At 52.7% G+C, this 17,854-nt stretch overlaps 2 protein-coding genes across 8 annotated transcripts; one reads left to right on the plus strand and one right to left on the minus strand.

Annotated features, from left to right (window-relative positions):
* The first annotated feature begins 659 nt into the window (after positions 1-659).
* SFTA2 (surfactant associated 2) lies at positions 660-1,697 on the plus strand. Its single transcript, XM_077902666.1, has 3 exons — positions 660-1,024; positions 1,274-1,362; positions 1,509-1,697. Exons 1-3 carry the CDS (start codon positions 964-966, stop codon positions 1,593-1,595), a joined length of 237 nt encoding a protein of 78 aa, XP_077758792.1. The 5' UTR covers positions 660-963; the 3' UTR covers positions 1,596-1,697.
* Positions 1,698-5,524: 3,827 nt separating this feature from the next.
* Positions 5,525-17,851, minus strand: VARS2 (valyl-tRNA synthetase 2, mitochondrial). 7 transcript variants are annotated; one of them, XM_077904770.1, is made up of 30 exons: positions 17,734-17,851; positions 17,308-17,517; positions 17,135-17,216; positions 16,914-17,014; positions 16,500-16,621; positions 16,318-16,384; positions 16,124-16,221; positions 15,333-15,414; positions 15,077-15,196; positions 14,555-14,666; positions 13,647-13,735; positions 13,049-13,139; positions 12,704-12,831; positions 12,476-12,579; positions 12,152-12,233; positions 11,760-11,884; positions 11,596-11,671; positions 11,206-11,311; positions 10,929-10,999; positions 10,652-10,777; positions 10,327-10,431; positions 10,106-10,174; positions 9,902-10,022; positions 9,653-9,780; positions 9,380-9,532; positions 7,258-7,464; positions 6,519-6,630; positions 6,185-6,360; positions 5,870-5,998; positions 5,525-5,775 (listed from the first exon to the last, which is right to left on the minus strand). In XM_077904770.1, exons 2-30 carry the CDS (start codon positions 17,506-17,508, stop codon positions 5,680-5,682), a joined length of 3,279 nt encoding a protein of 1,092 aa, XP_077760896.1. In that variant the 5' UTR covers positions 17,509-17,517; positions 17,734-17,851; the 3' UTR covers positions 5,525-5,679. The 7 variants fall into 7 exon arrangements, with proteins under 7 accessions (XP_077760896.1, XP_077760894.1, XP_077760897.1 ...); XM_077904768.1 differs by lacking the exon at positions 17,734-17,851 and having other exon boundaries at positions 17,308-17,681; XM_077904771.1 differs by lacking the exon at positions 17,734-17,851 and having other exon boundaries at positions 11,760-11,836; positions 17,308-17,680.
* Between the last annotated feature and the right edge of the window lie 3 nt (positions 17,852-17,854).

A 17,854-nucleotide genomic window follows, 5' to 3' on the forward strand; every position in this document is an offset into this window, starting at 1 on the left:
GTTTTTGAGGGAGGAGGGCGATAATACATAAGCATGCAAATAGGAAGACAAAGGACATGTGCTTTTGTGTGTTCCGGGGGATTACGTGACTCATGTCAATCTGTTGAGCTTGTCCCTGTGTCTGGCATAATGAGGGATGGGTTCTAATCTCTCTGCTACTGACTTACTATGTGACCTTTGTGAGTCATATGCCCTCTCTGGGCCCTGGTTTCATAATTTGTAATGAAAGATGGTAAAGCGAATGGGCTCCAAACTCTCCACATCCGTGCTTATAATGCCTGCATCTACAACCGTTGATTGGGAGGACAACTGTGTATAAGGCAGGGGGCAGAATGATATTTGATGAAACTTGTGTCTCCACCTGAGTATATGGGATGTTTTAGAAAAACTAAAACAAAACATTAAAATACGAACGTTCCCCCTTATGCAGATTTCTCACCTAGAAAGCCACTGTGCCTGGGGGAGCAGGATACCTGGGTTTGGGGAGAAACTTGGTATAATCTACCCCTCCCTTTGGGCCTACATTCCTGAGGCCTTTGGTGGCATGAAAGATGATATTAATTGCAGTTAATAATTAATCCCTAAAGAGCAAGGAGAGGCCCAGGCCTGGGTGGGGCCCAGAGGCCTCCAGGAAGGACACCTCCTTAACTTCCCTCTCTGTAGGACTGGGCACCCTCCCCTTCAAATCTCCAGGCATAGGGGAGGGATGGGGCACAGGACTGAGGAAAGGGGATCGAATTCTATTTTCCCCAACAGCCCAGTGAATGGCCCTCTTCTGGGTCCTCAAAGCCTTATTGGGAGAACTGGAAGATCCAGTTACCCAGCTTCCCTCTCCCATTTCCCCCCAAATACCTGGGCTAAGAATTTAGTAGAGTGTAGAAGGCAAGCCTGGTAAGGAGAGGCCAGCCAGAGATTCGGACATCTCTCCTGTCCATCAGGGAAGCAAGAATCGAGGTGGCCACAATGGCGGCCGGGATGTCCTTCTTCCTCTTCCTGACTTTCCTGGGCACCTCACAGGCAACAGGTGAGGGCCAGAGGGCTTGATGCTGGGTGCTCATCTCAGGAAAAGGCCAAAGAGGGGAGTGAGAGGGTCAGAGCTCTTGGTCCCGAGCTCTTGGTCTGGGGCTACACTCCGACAGGGCTAAGGTCTGGAAGGGCATTGTCAGGGAAGAGGAACTGGGGGAGGGGGAAGCAGGGAAGGAGGGGGTGCCCATGTCTCTGAGGGAATTTGGCCCTAATTACTGGGCCCTAAGCTCTATTTTTGGATCCCTAGGGCCAGGAATGACTTTGCAGCTGAAACTAAAGGACTCCTTTCTAGCAAATTTCTCCTACAATTCCAGCTTCCTGGAATTGCTTGAGAAGGTAATTCTTTGGGAGGGGAAAGACAGGGCTTGTGAACTCGAAGTGTGTTTCTGACTCAGTGTGGGCCTCTTTTCTGGGTCTGGCCAACTCCAATGGATGAGTGAGAGCCATCTTACACCTTCCCCCTAACTCTTTCTCTCCCCCAGCTCTGCCTCCTCCTCAACCTCTCATCAGGGACCAACATCACCCTACATCATGCAGGATCCCCACACCATGTCACCTGCAGAGTCTGAGAACCATCGAAAACTGTGTCCCCCTCTTGGCCCAGGCATTTGGCCACCGAAGTACAAGAGGGCTGCCCTAACCCTGAGTGGTAGTAAATATGCTGAATTCAATGACTTGCCTTTGTGGGTTAATGAGCAGAGGGGTGGCAGGAAAATGGAATTGGACACCAAAATCTCTGACTCTCTCCCTTATTAAGCAGAGGGCTTCTGGGATGGACACTCTCCCTCAACACCAGTGTAAAAGGTCTAGGAAGAATATGGGGAACTTTTCTGAACTGTTTGGGGACACACACACCACATTTCACATCCGCATGTGCATGAACACACACTTCAAGCTGAGATCTTCAGAACACCTAGGAATAAAGGAAAGAAACCTGTGCTGAATCCCTACATTGTTCCAGGCTTGATGCTTTCCCATTTCGATGCTTGCAGCAATCTTGAACGTAGCATAATAGGTGTCACTATCCAGTTTTACAGATGAAGCCTGAGGCTAACAGGGGGAAAGTTATTAGCAGCAGACAGGTCGGACATGAGACAAATGCCTAGGCTTAAGCAAGGTTTTCATTTCATCTCTCTTTGCTTAAGCTTTAGGGCTGGGAGCTCAGGAGCCCATGTGGACAGAACCGTCCCCAGACATGGGTCCCCCTGACCCAGGGCCCCACACAGGTCAGTTAGAGTAGAAGGTGGGGGTGGGAGGCAGCTCCAGTAGGAAATGAGAAGTTCCACCTGTGAAGGGATGGCCAGCCTGGCATAAGAGGTAGGGAGGAGGGCAGGTGGGGAGGAAAAGGGGGGAGCAGAGCTTGTACTGGCTGACTATGAGGACATTCAGTCCTACAGGCCCACACTTGAGCCCCAGGTGAATTTCTTCTTGGAGCCTCCATCTTTTCACCTGCAAAATGGGGATGATTGATAGTACCTGCTGCTTGTGGACTCTTGTGAGGATTACATGGATAAGCTACCAAGGGCACATGCCAGACAAGTGGGCATGGGCAGTAGGGATTGTTAAGGTAGAACCCTGGGCCCAACGTACAAGTCCTAGTCCCCTCACGAGTCCAGGGTCCTCCCTCTCCTGATTTTCTTGAGGTAGGCACTCATCTGACTCTTCACCTAAGATTACCTTGACTCCTTACCACCTTTCTCAAAATGCAAGCATGCAGCCCAAACTTGACCATTTGGGGGTATTAACATGATCATTTCCTATTCTCCACAGTCCTCATCCCTGCCTAATATTTCCCACCTACATACCATCACCATCATGCGAAATTAGAGGCTGACTCCATCTGAGGGAGGTGAAGGCAATAGCTCCATATAGAGCATCCCTGAAGATGAGGGGAGAATAAGAAATGGGGGAGTGAAAAGAAACACTTGCAAAACAAAATTCCTCTGGTTTCCTTTACAATTGTCCTGGGACCAGCGGCCCAGAAGAGAAGTAACTGGGAGTTGCAAAGGGCCCCAGTGTTTCATGGCTTGCTCCTAGCTCGCACCAGTGGGCAGGTGGCACCTGTGGGCCAGGTGTGTATGCCCTAACCAAGTTGGGAGACTGGATGTCTGGATTTCCAGAAGACTGGAGGAACAAACAGCTAACTGCTGCTCAATCTGATTCCTAGGTCTCAGGGCCTGGCATCACCAGGCTGATTTCCTGATTCTTTTCTCAAAAAACTCTCTCCCAAGACTCAAGACAGTTCTTTTGGGTAGTCAAGTAAATTCTAGCTGAGCACATGGCTCACTTACAACTAGCTGAGCACACAGTCATTAACATTTCCCAGCCTCCCTTGCAACTAGCAATGAGATAGAAGTTGAAAGGAAGCATGCAACTTCCTGATGACATCTTTGAAAGGAAAGGTGCTTTCATTTCAGAGGGGAGAAAACAAAAGTCCTTCAAGCAGCCTACAGGGTCCTAGACCAGGGCTTTCCAATAAATTGTCCATGATGATGGAAATGTTTTAGAACCTGACCAATGGGGTAGCCACTAGTCACATGTGGCTATTGAACACTTGAAATGTGACTAGTGTGACTGAGTAGCTGAAGGTTTAGTTGAATTTCATTTTAATTAGTCGAGTGGCAACCATTTTCCACAGCACAGCTCTAGATGATTGGCCTTGAGCCTTCCCAACCCCCTACCCCACATAGGAATTTACCTCCCATTCTTCCCAACACTGGCCTCCTTGCTACCGAGTACTCATGGGACGCTCCTGTCTTAGTTTTACTCTGGCTCTTCCCTCTCCCTGGAACACTCTTCTCCCAAGCATCCACTTGGCTAATTCCTGCATCTCCTGCAAGTCCTTGCTTAAATCTCTTTTACAATTTTTACCCTGACCCCCTATTTAATACTACAATCTGCCCCCAGCCCCACTTATATTACCTTGTTCTATCCTCCACCCCCATATCATTAATGACTCTCAGACCTACTACACAGTTTACTTATATGTGTTCTTTCTGAATGAAAGTACCACAAGAGGCAAGATCTTTGTTTCATTTATTAATGAATCTAAAAGGGCCCAGAATAGGGCCCAGCGCAGAGTAGTTAAGTACTCAAGAAGTACTTATTGAATAGGGGTTTGGGGAGACAGAAAAGAAACTGTTGCCCACCTCCTTCTCTCCTTCTTCCCTCTGGGTGGAATGAGGGGGTGGTGGGCTGCGACAGTTCTTAGACACAGTTGGAAGGAATGTATCAGAATGGCAAGAAAGAAGATTCAGCAGGGTGTGGGCCTCCACTACTGGAGAGCCCTGCCTCTGCCCAGCAGAAATGCCCTCCTTGCCTAAGTCGCCATTATATTCGAAGCTTGCTTACAGCACCCCAAATGAACCTGCACCTGTTTAATGGGTTGAATCCCACTTGATACTTCAGACAAGTTGCTTTTATTCTCGGAGCACATTTCTTCATTTCCAAAATGAAGCAAAAAGTCGCTTCCTGAGGTGCTCAGTGGCATCATGGAAGACCCAGACTCTAACAGGTCCACCATAAATAGTAGCTACTCAGAGCTGCTGGACTGAATATAACTTGGGCATGTAAGAGGCAGGCCCCTGAACTCCATGGGGAAGACACAAAGCATCAGTGGGGATGTGCATGCGTCGGAGGCTGGGCAACATGTCCCTGGCTCTCTAGTGTCAGGGACACAGAACGGGAGTGGCACTCAAGCCCCAGCGTACCTTGTCGCTCCTCGGGGCTAGAGAAGTACCTGCTCTTCTCCAGCATCCCCCCAAGATAAGACCAAGGAACAGAGGAGCTTCCATTTGGTGAGGAGGAAGGGCCTGCAGAAGCCAAGGCACCGTCAATAATTCGAAGTAGGTAGAACCCGAGTCACTGCGGCCAGACCCTACTGGAAGCTCTTTCTTCCAATGAGGCAGGCACCGCCAGCTCCTACACTCCCACTGCAGCCCAGAGCCCAAGGCTAAGACCAAAGTCTCAGGGAAGAATTGAGAAGCAGGACCAGCGGTTAGGTGTCTGCCTTCAGCTCAGGGCGTGACCCTGGGGTCCCAGGATCGAGTTCCACATCGGGCTCCCGTGGGGAGCCTGCTCCTCCCTCTGCCTGTGACTCTGCCTGTCTCTCATGAATAAACAAAATCTTTAAAAAAAAAAAAAAAAGAATTGAGAGGCAAGAAAGTCACCACAAAGGGAAAGATGGATAAAAGGACCACAGGCCATAATGTTTGAGATTTTAAAAGTTTATCTCATTCCTAAACTTCCAGGTGGCACTGCCTAGGAGGAAGGCTGGGCAGGAATGTGAACATCTTAAAGACACCCAGTGGGGATCCCTGGGTGGCGCAGCGGTTTGGCGCCTGCCTTTGGCCCAGGGCGCGATCCTGGAGACCCGGGATCGAGCCCCACGTCAGGCTCCGGTGCATGGAGCCTGCTTCTCCCTCTCTCTCTCTCTCTCTCTCTGTGTGACTATCATAAATAATAAAAAAAAAAAAAAAAAAAAAAAGACACCCAGTGATGCTGACCAAGCCAGTCTGTTTCCTCATTTTACAAAATGAGGGAGGTGAGCCGCATGGTCTCAGAGGACCCATCATGCTCTGACGCTGCCAGATCGGTTTGTCCCAAAGGCAGGTCTGAGGGAGAAGAAAACCCCCAGGGTTAATGAACTGGTGCTCAGAGCTCCTTGGGGCTGGGACATGCATCCGTCAGCTGCCGGAGGTGAGAGGCTGCCTTGTCCAGCTTTGACAACTCCAGCTGGAGGGAAGAAAGCTAGACGGGAAGAGAAGCAGGTGAAGATTCTGATATAAGGCCCACCCTCTCCAGCCCACGTTCCCTCAGGGAGTCAGGCTTCCCCCAGCCTTACCCTCTGCTGCCTCTTAGTCTCTTCCTCTCCCCCTGATGGGGTCCAGGCCATGAGGCCATCCAGCTGCTTCTGCAACTTGCGTCTTCGGGCAGCTAGCAGAGCCAGATGGGCCTGGGGGTCCACCAGGCCCTGTGGAAGAACAGTGAGGGCTCAGCCTTCTCTGTGCCACCTGCATCTCTGCTTCACCCACAGCCCGTCCAGTACCTCCCTCACCCCATTTTCAGGAGTCTTTCTCACTTTTACAGAACCCGCCCCTTGCCCTCCTCCTGACATCTGTTCGATGTCTCCCTTCCCCTTCCAATCTCCTCTCAGCACCTGTAGCTCCATGTACACCTGAATGGTGTCACTGAGTGGGGCCTGAGCCCAGCCGGAGGGTGCCGCTACACCTGGGGGTAACAGGCCCACGGCCCCACAGTGGCCCAGTGTGGCCAAGGGCTCCAGGAAGGGCTTGAAGAGGCTCAGCTCTCCAGGTTCTGAGCTCTGCAGCAGTACTGAGGAGGAAAGGGCCACTGTCAGGGTCAAAGCATGAGACCTTGCTTCTCTTCCCATCCTGCCCCTCCTAACTCTGGGCTCTGCCCCCCAGGCTCGCACCGTGCCTCTGCCAACCCCTTCTTGCCACAGGGCCTCAGGAACCTAGGGCCCATCTCACCTCGGGGCCGGGCCTTGGTGAGCTGGTACGTGGCTCGGAGGGCCCTCAGTACCTGCACAGCCTCCTGGACCTGAGAGAAGTGTTGTTCCAGCGCAGGCTGGCGCCAGTGCTCCTAGAGACAAAGACCCAGAGCTGACAAGCAGGATCCGGGGAAACTCACTATCAACCCTCCTGGCTCCAGCCCACACCTGCCTACCCCAGTCTCCACTACACACAATTCACCACCTCAAGCACAACCTGGGGCACATCTAAGATCTTAACAGATATCTGTGGTTGATGTCTGTTAACTGCTCTGATCAAAGATGTCAAACAACCAAAAGGAAATTAGAATTTCAACTGTGTTACTCACAAAACCGAACAAGCATAAGAAAATTTAAACAGGTCAACTTTAAAATAATTTTGGGGGTGAGTTGGTCAGCATTTATTCTTCTGAAATTATTAAAGCTTAAAATTGCAGATATTTGGGGGCCATCCTATCCTTATCATAACTGTGACATGAACTATTACTACCCCTGGTTAAAGATGGCAAACTGAGGCACAGCCACATAGCAATGTAGTTCTGCTCTTGTACGCTGCCCCCAACACATCCCTGCAAGAACTACTCACCTCCCTGAAGACTCTATATTAAAGTCCACACCAAGACTGTTGATGACCCCAGGGCACCACACCCTTTGAGAAGCCGGCGCCCCAGCTGTTCACCAACGGTCCCATTCACAGACGTCAGGGATATGTCACTCACCAAGCTATGGGTGGTGGGGTAGGGAGCAACAGAGATGCTAGGGGCAGAGTTGCTGCCAGGCCTGGGTGGCAGCCTCTGCCAGAGCTCTTCAGCCAGGAAGGGCATCAGTGGGGCGAGGAGGCGGAGACCCACATCAGCGCAGGAGAACAGGACCTGAGGCGGGCCTTGGGGATGGGGCGAGTGCGAAAGCACTGGCTTCACAGCTTCCTAGGGAGGAAGCCATAGGGTCAGGGGACAGGCCCAGGCCCAGGCCCCCTCCATGTCCTTTGTCCACACATTCACTGCCCTGCCAGTGGAAAATGCTGTGGGTAAACAAAGGCGGGAGCACACAGAAGCCTGGAAACCACTGGCGGTCCCAGAACACACTCTGGAGCAAATGAAAAATGGAAATCTATGGCAGGGAGTCTCAGAGGTGGGAAGAGGGAATAAAACTGGTTTGTATACTTTAGAAAGAAAAAAAAGCACTGAATTTTTTGCCTATTAAAAAGAGACAGAGTCCTTTCCGCCCCCGGACGCCGCCGAGTAAGCATCGTTAGTCTCCCCTCCCACCACCATCATGTCTAAGTCAGAGTCTCCCAAAGAGCCTGAGCAGCTGCAGAAGCTCTTCATCAGAGGTTTGAGCTTTGAAACAACCGATGAGAGTCTGAGGAGCCATTCTGAGCAATGGGGAACGATTACGGACTGTGTGGTAATGAGAGATCCAAACACCAGTGCTCCAGAGGCTTTTGGTTTGTCACATATGCCACCCTGGAGGAGGTGGATGCAGCCATGAATGCAAGGCCACACAAGGTGGATGGAAGAGTTGTGGAACCAAAGAGGGCTGTCTCAAGAGATTCTCAAAGACCTGGTGCCCACGTAACTGTGAAAAAGATTTCTATTGGTGGCAGTAGAGAAGACACTGAAGAACATCATCTAAGATTATTTTAAACAGTATGGGAAAATTGAAGTGATTGAGATCATGACTGACCGAGGCAGTGGCAACAACAGAGGTTTTGCTTTTGTGACATTGGATAATCATGACTCTGTACACAAGACTGTCACTCAAAAACACCATATTGTGAATGGCCACAACTGTGAAGGAAAGCCCTATCGAAGCAAGAGATGGCTAGTGCTTCATCCAGCCAAAGAGGCCGAAGTGGTTCTGGAAACTTCAGTGGTGGCCGTGAAGGTGGTTTTGGTAGGAATGACAACTTTGGTCGTGGAGGGAACTTCAGTGGCTTCGGTGGCAGTCGAGGTGGTGGTGGATACGGTGGCAGTGGGAATGGCTATAACGGATTTGGTAATGACAGAAGCAACTTCGGAGGTGGCAGAAGCTATAATGATTTTGGCAATTACAACAATCAATCCTCAAATTTTGGACCCATGAAAGGAGGAAATTTTGGAGGCAGAAGCTCTGGCCCTTATGGTGGTGGAGGCCAATACTTTGCCAAACCACGAAACCAAGGTGGCTATCTATGCCTGTTCCAGCAGCAGCAGCTATGGCAGTGGTAGAAGGTTTTAATTACTGCCAGGAAACAAAGCTTAGCAAGGGAGGAGAGCCAGAGAAGTGACAGGGAGCTACAGTTTACAGCACATTTGTGAACTCAGCCGAGCACAGCAGTGGCAGGGCCTGGTTGCTACAAAGAAGACACGTTTTAGACATACTTGTGGGTATGGGCAAAAAACTTGAGGATCGTATTTGTGACTAATTGCATAACACATTATCTTAGTTTCTGTTCTGTCTAAAGTGTAAAGAGTTTTAATGTAGTTTTCTTTTTTCGCACCCATGCTGTTGATTGCTAAATGTAATAGTCTGATCATGACGCTGAATAAATGTGTCTTAAAAAAAAAAAAAAAAAGAGCGGCTCCTGGGTAACTCAGGTCATGATCCCAGGGTCCTGGGATGGAGCCTCACATGGGATCCCTGCTCAGGAGCATGCTGCCCCCTCTCCCTCTGCCCCTCCCCTTGCACATGTCTCTCTCAAATAAATAAATAAAAAATCTTTAAAAAAAATAATGATTCTGTAATGCTATTTAACATTTAAAACAAAAAGAGACTGAACTCTCTGCCAGAAAATCCAATCTCAAGGGGAAGAGGAGGCAGGCATGCAGGAGTGGAATGCCATATTCCAGTCTAACTCACCAAGTAGACATCACAGAGGCTGTGGAGCCAGAAGTGGTGGAGGGCATGGGTGATGAGTGGCAGCTCCCGAGCAAGGAAGGCTCGCTCACACTCCTGGGCAGTGTGGGCCAGACGGCTCAGGATCCAGGCGTCCGTGGGGGATGAGGGGGATAGCTGCGGGGGGAAGACGGCTTCAGGACAGGATCACTCCTCCTCCTCCTCCTCCAAATGCCATCTTCAACCCTCAGAGAACTAATGATTCTGCCTCCCAAGCCTCTTTTCTTATTCTCTTACCTCCTCTGCAGGCTGCGGTACAAATCCCTCTCCTAAGGCATTGAGGATAAAACGCAGGGCATTCCAGATTTTGTTGCAGAAATGCCGGGAACTCAAGACCTCAGAGACGGACAAGTGTACATCGCCCCCTGGTAGGGAGTGGGAGGAGGAGTGTGCACATCGGTGGCAGGAGCACAGGGAGCCCTTGACCCTGCCCCACCCCTCTACAGGGGTGCCTACAATGCCAGCCCCTCCCTTGCCCAGGCTTACCCAAGGCCCTGTGGGAGCACAGGGCAAATCGCAGGGCATCTGTCCCACACTCAGGGATCCCATGAGGGAAGTCCTTCCTCTGCAACCAGAGGGATAAGAGGGGTGGCAGATGCCTACACAGCTGCAGGGACAGAAGCCTGGGCTGCAAAGGAAACCCAGCAGCCGCCAGCTTGAGGCTGAGAGAGGCAGATGCTGGGGACTCACCTGTGCCGCAGCCGCAATCGCCAGCTCTGTGGAGTCCAAGTTCCCGTCCTTCAGCTTTTCCTGCAGCACCTGGGATGGGTAAGCACTTCAGTGGCCTCAGTCAAAGACCCTGCCCCTTCAAGGGTCCTACCCGCTCACTCTCCCTCCCAGCCGGCTCCTCTGCTCAGGCTCCCTTCTTCTGCCCCACAAACCCCATCCTTCGCCAGACTCTTCATCCTGACCTGCAGTTCCACCCCACTGATGATGTCTCGTGGGTCCAATACATTCCCCAGGGACTTGCTCATCTTCCGGCCCTGCCCGTCCCGAACCATGGAATGAAGAAGCACCTGGGGGGCACAGAGGGAGTTGGTAGAGGGGTTAGGGGAGCCTATCCTAGGAGGTGCCCAGGGGCTCTCTGGCCTCCATGTGTCAGGGGTTAAGACAGGAAATGAATCAGGAAAAAGGAATTGGGACCACAGACAATAGCACATTAGGGGTTCGAACAGAGACCAAGATTTAGGGAAAACTGGGGAGTCAAAGATGGGCTAGGCACCTAAGGGCCATTACCTTGGTGAAGGGGAGCTGCCCTGTGAGCTGTGTCCCCAACATGACCATGCGGCCCACCCAGAACAACAGGAGATCACTGCCTGTTTCCAAAAGTGACAGGGGGTAGAAACGAGCAAGGTCTGGGGTCTAGGAGGAAAAAGAGAAGCAGTGAGAAGCCTAAGCCCTATACCTGCAGCTCTTGAGGCTCACTGCAGGGGTGGGGGTAGGGGGGCGCTACTGCCTCCTTCATCTCCTTCATCATCCCCATCTTCACCCTCTTCCTCTCAACCCGCCTCACCTCTTGGGGCCAGCCCAAGGCAGCAAAGGGGAAAAGAGCCGAAGAGAACCATGTGTCCAGGACATCAGGATCTGGGAAACAGAGTGGGGAATGGAGACAGTTAACTGGAACGTCGAGCGTACTGCTGTGCACCTTTCCAGCCCAACTCCAGGCAGAAAGACCACGGTCAGGCCCTAACCCCATTCCCAACCTCCCTGACCTCACCTCCTCCACCCCAGAGTCTGCTCCTCCTGAGGCCCAACTGCCCTCCTTTGCCCTCCACAACCCTGACACTCACCCCTCTGCAGGGTCAGCTCTGCCTCTGATCTCCCAGTCAGTTCTGCAGCTATTTTTCTGGCCTCGGTCTCTGTCCGCCCAACCACCCAACAGTCTTCTCCATCACCCTACAGAGAAAGTAAGGGATCAAGAAGAATAAGGAAGAACAGCAGCCACCAGGTGTGAAACGTCACGGAGTTTGCACAGTCTCCCTTGTGGCCTGGGAATTGCCAGCCCCCTCTGGCGGTGAGATGAAGAAGTGCCAGCTCGGAAGCGCCGATCCCACAGTGGGGTCCCTGCCCAGGACAGGCAGGGAGCTGGGACTGACACTGGAAGCCCTCTCTGACTCCTGAGCTGTGGCTACTTCTCTTTCTGCTATGCCCAACCCTCCCATCCTCTTCGTCCTACCGACCTTCATGTGCTCCTCTACAACCAGGTAGGCGGGAATCCGATGGCCCCACCACAGCTGCCGGGAGACACACCAGTCCCTGCCCAGAGAACGAGAGGGCATCAGTGACTTCTCAGAATAAGCAGTGTATCACCCTGCCCCACCTCCAGAGCTCCCCTCGCCCTTACCCGATGTGGGAAAACCAGTGCTGCCAGTTCTTCTGGTGGAAGGATGGACTGAGCTCCAGAGCCCCTGACTCCACGGCCTGAACAGAAAGGCCGTTAGAGCTTCCCTTCCTGCACCTCACTTGCATCTGTCCCGAGATGGAACAAGTAGCCTCTGAGGCAGTGCTGTGACTCAGAAAGGACCTCCCAAGGCTCCCAAGAAGATTCTGAGGTCAAGCGGGAGATGAGCCAGCCCTTTCTGGGCCAGCTTGCCTCCACCCCCACAGCTCTCCTCTCAAATGCCAGGGCCAGAAGTCTGTGGGGCAGGAGGGCCTCAGCCTCCCTATGTCTTCATTCCAATTTTCAGGGCCTTCCCAGTACCTGAGGCTCCGGCCTTCCCTGCACTTCAGCCTCACCTGGGCAGCTCGGTCCCCCATCTCCCGGCAGCGGACAAACCACTGGCTCTTCAGTAGATATTCTATCACGTCCCCAGAACGGCTGAAAGAGAAAGGAGGAATCTGCTGCTCCTCAGCTTCTGTGCTTTCCCCCCAGGGGACACGGGACCCTGCTACATGCCAGGCCCTCAGAACTGAGGCTACAGCAGCCAGTAAAACTGACACAGAGCCTCTGTTCCCTTGCAAGGGGTACAGAGCCCACCCTATTGTACTCTTAAGCTTCTTCCACTCCCTTCCACTCCCTTCCTCGGGAACCCCTAAGTAAAAGGGTTAAAATGAGGTTACCTGCAAATAGGAAGCACCATGGGGTGGTTCTGGAGGCCCCGGAACAGGCCCCGCTCCCGCAGCGCAGATATAATCTTTTCCCGGGCCACAAATCGGTGAAGACCCTGGGGAGAGAATGGCAACAGTCACAGTTAGAGGTCACTAAAAAACAAGAAAGCAAGAGAGGGGAAGAGGTGAGGAAAGGCAGAGTGCCCCCCAAGGACAGGGTGACAGTGAGGCCAGTATCACCTGTAGCCAGTCCCCACAGAGAGAGGTCATGGTGCCATCCTCCGCGATGACACTCAGAGGGCTCAAGCCGTGTCGGGCCCCCAGCTCAGCATCAGCAGGGCTATGCGCTGGAGTCACCTTCACTGCCCCTGGGGGAGCAGAACCACAGTGAGCACTGGCTCCTGGCCTTTTCCAGAGGTTCCGTCATCGCCCACATCCCCGTCCCTCCTCCCTCTTCTCAGTCTCTGCCTCCTTTTCGTCCCACTACCCACGGAAGCTGCCCTAAAAGAGGCTTTCCCTCCCCTCCTTCCTTCCTCACTCCTCTAGGATCCCCGGCCTGCTCTCCTTCCCATGGCTTCCACCCACCTGTGCCCACATGTGGCTGAACAGTGGAGTCTGTGATGAGGGGGAGAAGCTGCCCAGTCAAGGGGTGACGAAGCTGTCGCCCATGCAGGTGCTTAAAGGAAAGGAGCAAGGTCAAGGACAGGCATGCATGTGGGGTACAAAGGTCTGGGCCGAGTCTGAGAACCCTGGGAATCAGAAGGTGAAACCAAAAAGTAAAAAGCCAGAGCAGTGGTCTGTGAACTTTTTCTTATGGGGCCAGAGTGTATTTTAGCCTTTGCAGGCCAAGAGGCAAATTCAGTCTCTGCACACTTACTCTGCTCTGCCACTGCAGCAAAGTTGGGTATTGACACCCAGCTGCAGGTAATATCTAAAGGTGCAAGTGTGGATCATACAAAAATAGGCAATGGAATGGACCCGGCTTGCAGGCCGCATAATTTGTCAACCTCTGAGCTAGAGAAAAGAAAAGGCATCATGAAAAGAAAGAGACACCGGAGAGCTGAGATGAGAGAAGTCTTAGGAAAAGAAAATTGAAGAAAAGAAGGCACTACCAACAGAAAAGAAGGGAAGAGTAAGTTATGCGGTAGGAAAGGCAGGTGGCAGACAGCACGCTGTGCATTACTGTGTATCGGGAGTCGTCGGGATGAACAGCCACAGCAACGTCTCCAGGCAACGTCTCTGGCCTTGTAGTTCCTACCACGACCTCTGCATCTAAAGACAAAATTTAAGCACTTGACACCAGTCATCACCCTGGTCTCCCACTCCCAGGGCTGGAAGCAGCCAAGGTTGAGCAGGCTCCCAGAAGCAACTAGAGAAAATTAGGAGACTAGAATTTCCCTGTGAGCTGATGACCAGAAGCCTGGAAAGCTGTCTGGTGCTAAGGAATTTCTCGATAACTTGCATGGGGGAGACGGAGCATTAACAAAAGCAACCAGAACATTTACTTGGCGCCCAGATAATACAGAGGTTTCTCGGTGCCCTAATCATAAATGCTATGCATTCTTAGGGGTCAGCACCAGGCCCTCCTTGAGAAACTTCCTCTGTCTTTTCCAGCTAATCTTTCTTCACTTTCTCTGAACTCTTCCAGACACTTACTGTTCAAACACACTTTGGAACTGATCTTTTATCTCTTTCAGCGGTACCAGCCTCCTGTAGAATTATGTAAAGCTCCTGGAGGGCAGCCACCATGTGCACTTTTCTTTCACGGCCCAGAACACCCAGAATAAGTGCCCATAAGAACACAAACACTACCAAGGCTCCTTATGTGCCTCCCACCAGGTCATGTGGGAAACAGGCTGGTGGGTTCCCTCCCATCAACCCAACACAGGCTCAAGAAAGCAGAGGGAAAGGGCAGCCCAGGTGGCTCAGCAGTTTAGTGCCGCCTTCCCTGCATGGAGCCTGCTTCTCTCTCTGCCTCTCTCGTTGTGTGCGTGTGTCTCTCATGAATAAATAATTAAAATCTTAAAGAAAGAAAAAATAAATAAAAAAAAGCAGAGAGAAACAGGCAACTTTCCCAAGGACTATCCTCACCAGGCTCTCCATCCACAGGGAAGGCCACAGACACAAGGAGGCCAAAAGACACAGGAGTGGGGCAGCCAGGCAGTTGAAGCTCCGTGTGGCCAGGCAGGGGCCGGCTCTCCACCTGGAGGAATCAAAGCAGCAGGGTGCTGCTGAGAGTAGCCTTTCTGCAGGCTTCCCACCTCCACTCACCCACCGCCCTGGGCTCCCTACAGGCATCTATAGACATTCAGAGGATTGAGGACTCACCTTCCCCTCCCTTAAGTCAGTCACAGTTACAGAAATATTCACCAAGCACTTACACCATGCACAGGTATTGTGCTGAACACCTTCCATGAATTCCCATTAAATTCTCACAATGTCCCCTTGACACAGGCATTTCCATCATCCCTGATCTACAGACTGGGGAAACTGAGGCTTCCAGGGGCTTCCAGAGGCCTGCCAGAAGTCACACAGCTAGCTGGTAGGTGGCCAGACTCAGTGAATCCTGGCAGTCTGGTTCCAGAGTCTGAGCTTTCTCCTCCTCTGCCTCACCTCAATATCCGAGATGGCTGATCTTAAAGTGCAGGACCAGTTGACAAGCTGCTGGCTCCGGTACAACAATCCTGCCTCGTAGAGTCGCACAAAAGCTTCGGTCACGGCCACTGAGAAGCCCTAGGGAATGACTTCAGTGTCCAGGGACCCAGGCATTCCCATCCTGCCACCCCCAACATACACTACATCCCACCTGCCTACACGCAACTCTTGACACTGCCTCAACACCCTCAGGTACCAAGCATGGAGCACTCACAGCATCCATAGTGAAGCACTCTCGGTCCCAGTCCAGGGAGGCCCCCAGAGCTTGGAGCTGCTCACTGATCTCTCCACCTTTCCTGTGCCCAGAGAGACTGTTATCAGCAAACGTGTCCTGAGCACCAACTACGTGCCAGGCCCAGTGATACTCCCAATAACGCTGGAAATTGGAATATGGCATTGATCTAGCTTCTCGAAGCCAATGGAGACAGACATACAAACTCAGCATGGGCCTTCCATGGCATTAAAAGAAGTATAAAGTTCTGGGGCGCCTGAATGGTTCAGTTGGTGGAGCACGCGACTCTGGATCTTGAGGTTGTGAGTTCAAGCCCCACGTTAGGTGTGGAGTTTTCTTGGAAGGAAGGAAGCAGGAAGGAGAGAAGGAAGGTAGATAGACAGTAATTCTACAATTACAAAATGTAATTCTACAATTACAGAGGGGGCAGCTCATCTGGGAAAACCCCAAAGAAGCTTTACAGAGAAAATGGCATGTGATAACAGACCTGTAAGAATGAGGGTAATTTCAAGCAAATGGAAGGTAGGAACAGATAAGTAGAAGACTTAGTGAAATCTAGGCAAGGTATCATGAAATAAGCAGAGAAAAAAATACACAAAATGCCCACACACACAAACATATGCATTTTAAAGTACGTGTAATACACACACACATGGAGACCCTGCTGAATGCTAAAGGAATCCAGAGCTCCCCTCTCTGAGGGAGAGCCCATCAAGTTAGGGAGAACAGCTGGGGCAATCTCGGCCCCTCCACTTCCACTGGTCATTACTCACTTGTCCTTCCACTTCCACACCTCCCTAAGGAATTTTTCCCGGCTCAGTTCATGTCTCCTCATTCCTCGCTCCTTCCACAGTTGCTTCTCCACCACAGCCTAGGGTAAGATCAAGAGGCAAAGGGACAGAGAATCAGGTCACTTTGGGGGTACTCTCCTCTACCCAAGAAACGGGAAAAATGGCAAAATGCATACTTGTGTAGCAATTCCTGCATGATCTGAGCCAGGGATCCATAGCACCTGATCCCCACGCATCCGGTGCCTACAAAACAAATACCATTACGTGAACCCCTGAGCTTACACGTTTACACTCCTTCCATACTACCACACTTCCTCCTTCCCCTCCAAGGATGCAAGTAGCCCCATTCCCCTCTCACCAGCGCACCAGGGCATCCTGTATGGCTACTGTCAGTGCATGACCGATATGTAGGGAGCCAGTGACATTGGGAGGTGGGATACACATGGAAAACGTCTCCCCTGTGGCCTGGGGCAGCCTGGTCTAGAAAGTGGAAAAGTCAGTGAGCAAAAGATAATGGGATGTTACCTGGGGGAATAGCACCCTATGGTGTCTCTAAGACAGAAAAAACTGGGGGGGGGAGAGAGAAGGAGGAACAGTTCTGCAAACAGGAAAGGAGAAAACCTTTTGGACAGGAAGGGCAGAGGACAAGCCCTGCCAGTTTCCTTGGGCAGGCTGGCTGGAAGCTCGACTGTGAGGCTCAGCTGTGACCAGCAAGCTCAGTGGCCATTCTGTCGTGGGAACCGCTCAGCACCCCTCCCTCCCAGGTACTAACCTGATACTCCGGTTTGAAGAAGCCCTCTCGCACCCACCAGGAGTACCAGGCCGCCTCAACGTAGCGAGGACTGTATGCAGGAGGCAGGAGGCGGTACACATCTGCAGCAGTGGCGGAAGGAGAGCTCCACTAAGTCCTGAACTTCGTTCCCAGGCGGCACTTCAGCAGCCCAAGCCCGCAACAAAAATGTGGGTGCAGAGGCCTTCAAGTACCCTACGTACCTTTCTTTTCACCCGGTTCCGTGGGGACTTCATACAACACTACCTCCTTAGGAGTCCAGGCCTTACTGGATCCTGCAGGTGCCTGGAGAGGAACAGCAGAAGCGAGGGTGTGGGATGCCAGGTCCAGCGTACCCCGGGCAGAGAACCAAGGACAAGCTGCGTGACCCCCTGACCTTGCCCTTCGGGGTGATCCCAGCCTCCAGCGCCATCTGCTTCTCCCGCTGGCGCTTCTGTTTGGCTTCATGGTTCCTCCGGGAGAGGGAGGACCGGCACGGCTCTGACTGGGTAGAGAGAGGGTGGGACCTGCGGAGGGCCTGAGAGGGCCCGAGCCCCCAGCACCGTGATGGAAGCGAGGCCAAGGGCGAACGAGGCATCAGGAGTGTCTGCAAAGGCGGAGAGGCGCTCCAGACCCGCAGCATTGCGACCCGTGGGTGGGCGGGCGCGGCACGCCTAGTCCTCACGCCCGGGCCCCTCGCTCCCACACAGCGCCTCCCCGTGAGGGCCCGAGGGCGCGGGGTCCGGCTCGGTCGGCCGGGGTAGGGACTCGGGCGGACCTCAGGGTGCCCCCCCCCGCCCCGCAGGCCGACCCGCGCGCTCACCGCGCCCGCCCGCCGCTATCCCAGGGCGCCCCGCGGCCGCCGAGCCGCAGGCGCTGGGGAAGCAGCGAATCCGGCCGCCGACCGGGCCCGCGAGCGGCGCGGAGCAGGGGCGGGGCCCCGT

The sequence above is a fragment of the Canis aureus genome, chromosome 7 (genome assembly GCF_053574225.1).
Source record: "Canis aureus isolate CA01 chromosome 7, VMU_Caureus_v.1.0, whole genome shotgun sequence".
Lineage (NCBI taxonomy): Eukaryota > Metazoa > Chordata > Mammalia > Carnivora > Canidae > Canis > Canis aureus.

What these genes read in the sequence shown, in the direction of transcription:
- VARS2 (XM_077904768.1), bottom strand. Translation starts at nt 17,553, where the DNA reads ATGCTGCGGGTCTGGAGCGCCTCTCCGCCTTTGCAGACACTCCTGATG. An exon ending in CACTGGTTTTCCCACATCGG is followed by an intron (nt 11,672 to 11,759) that starts GTAAGGGCGAGG and finishes TTCTCTGGGCAG; the next exon opens with GGACTGGTGTGTCTCCCGGC. An exon ending in CGATTGCGGCTGCGGCACAG is followed by an intron (nt 10,023 to 10,105) that starts GTGAGTCCCCAG and finishes CTGTCCCTGCAG; the next exon opens with CTGTGTAGGCATCTGCCACC.
- SFTA2 (XM_077902666.1), top strand. Translation starts at nt 964, where the DNA reads ATGGCGGCCGGGATGTCCTTCTTCCTCTTCCTGACTTTCCTGGGCACC. An exon ending in GGGCACCTCACAGGCAACAG is followed by an intron (nt 1,025 to 1,273) that starts GTGAGGGCCAGA and finishes TTGGATCCCTAG; the next exon opens with GGCCAGGAATGACTTTGCAG. An exon ending in TCCTGGAATTGCTTGAGAAG is followed by an intron (nt 1,363 to 1,508) that starts GTAATTCTTTGG and finishes TCTCTCCCCCAG; the next exon opens with CTCTGCCTCCTCCTCAACCT.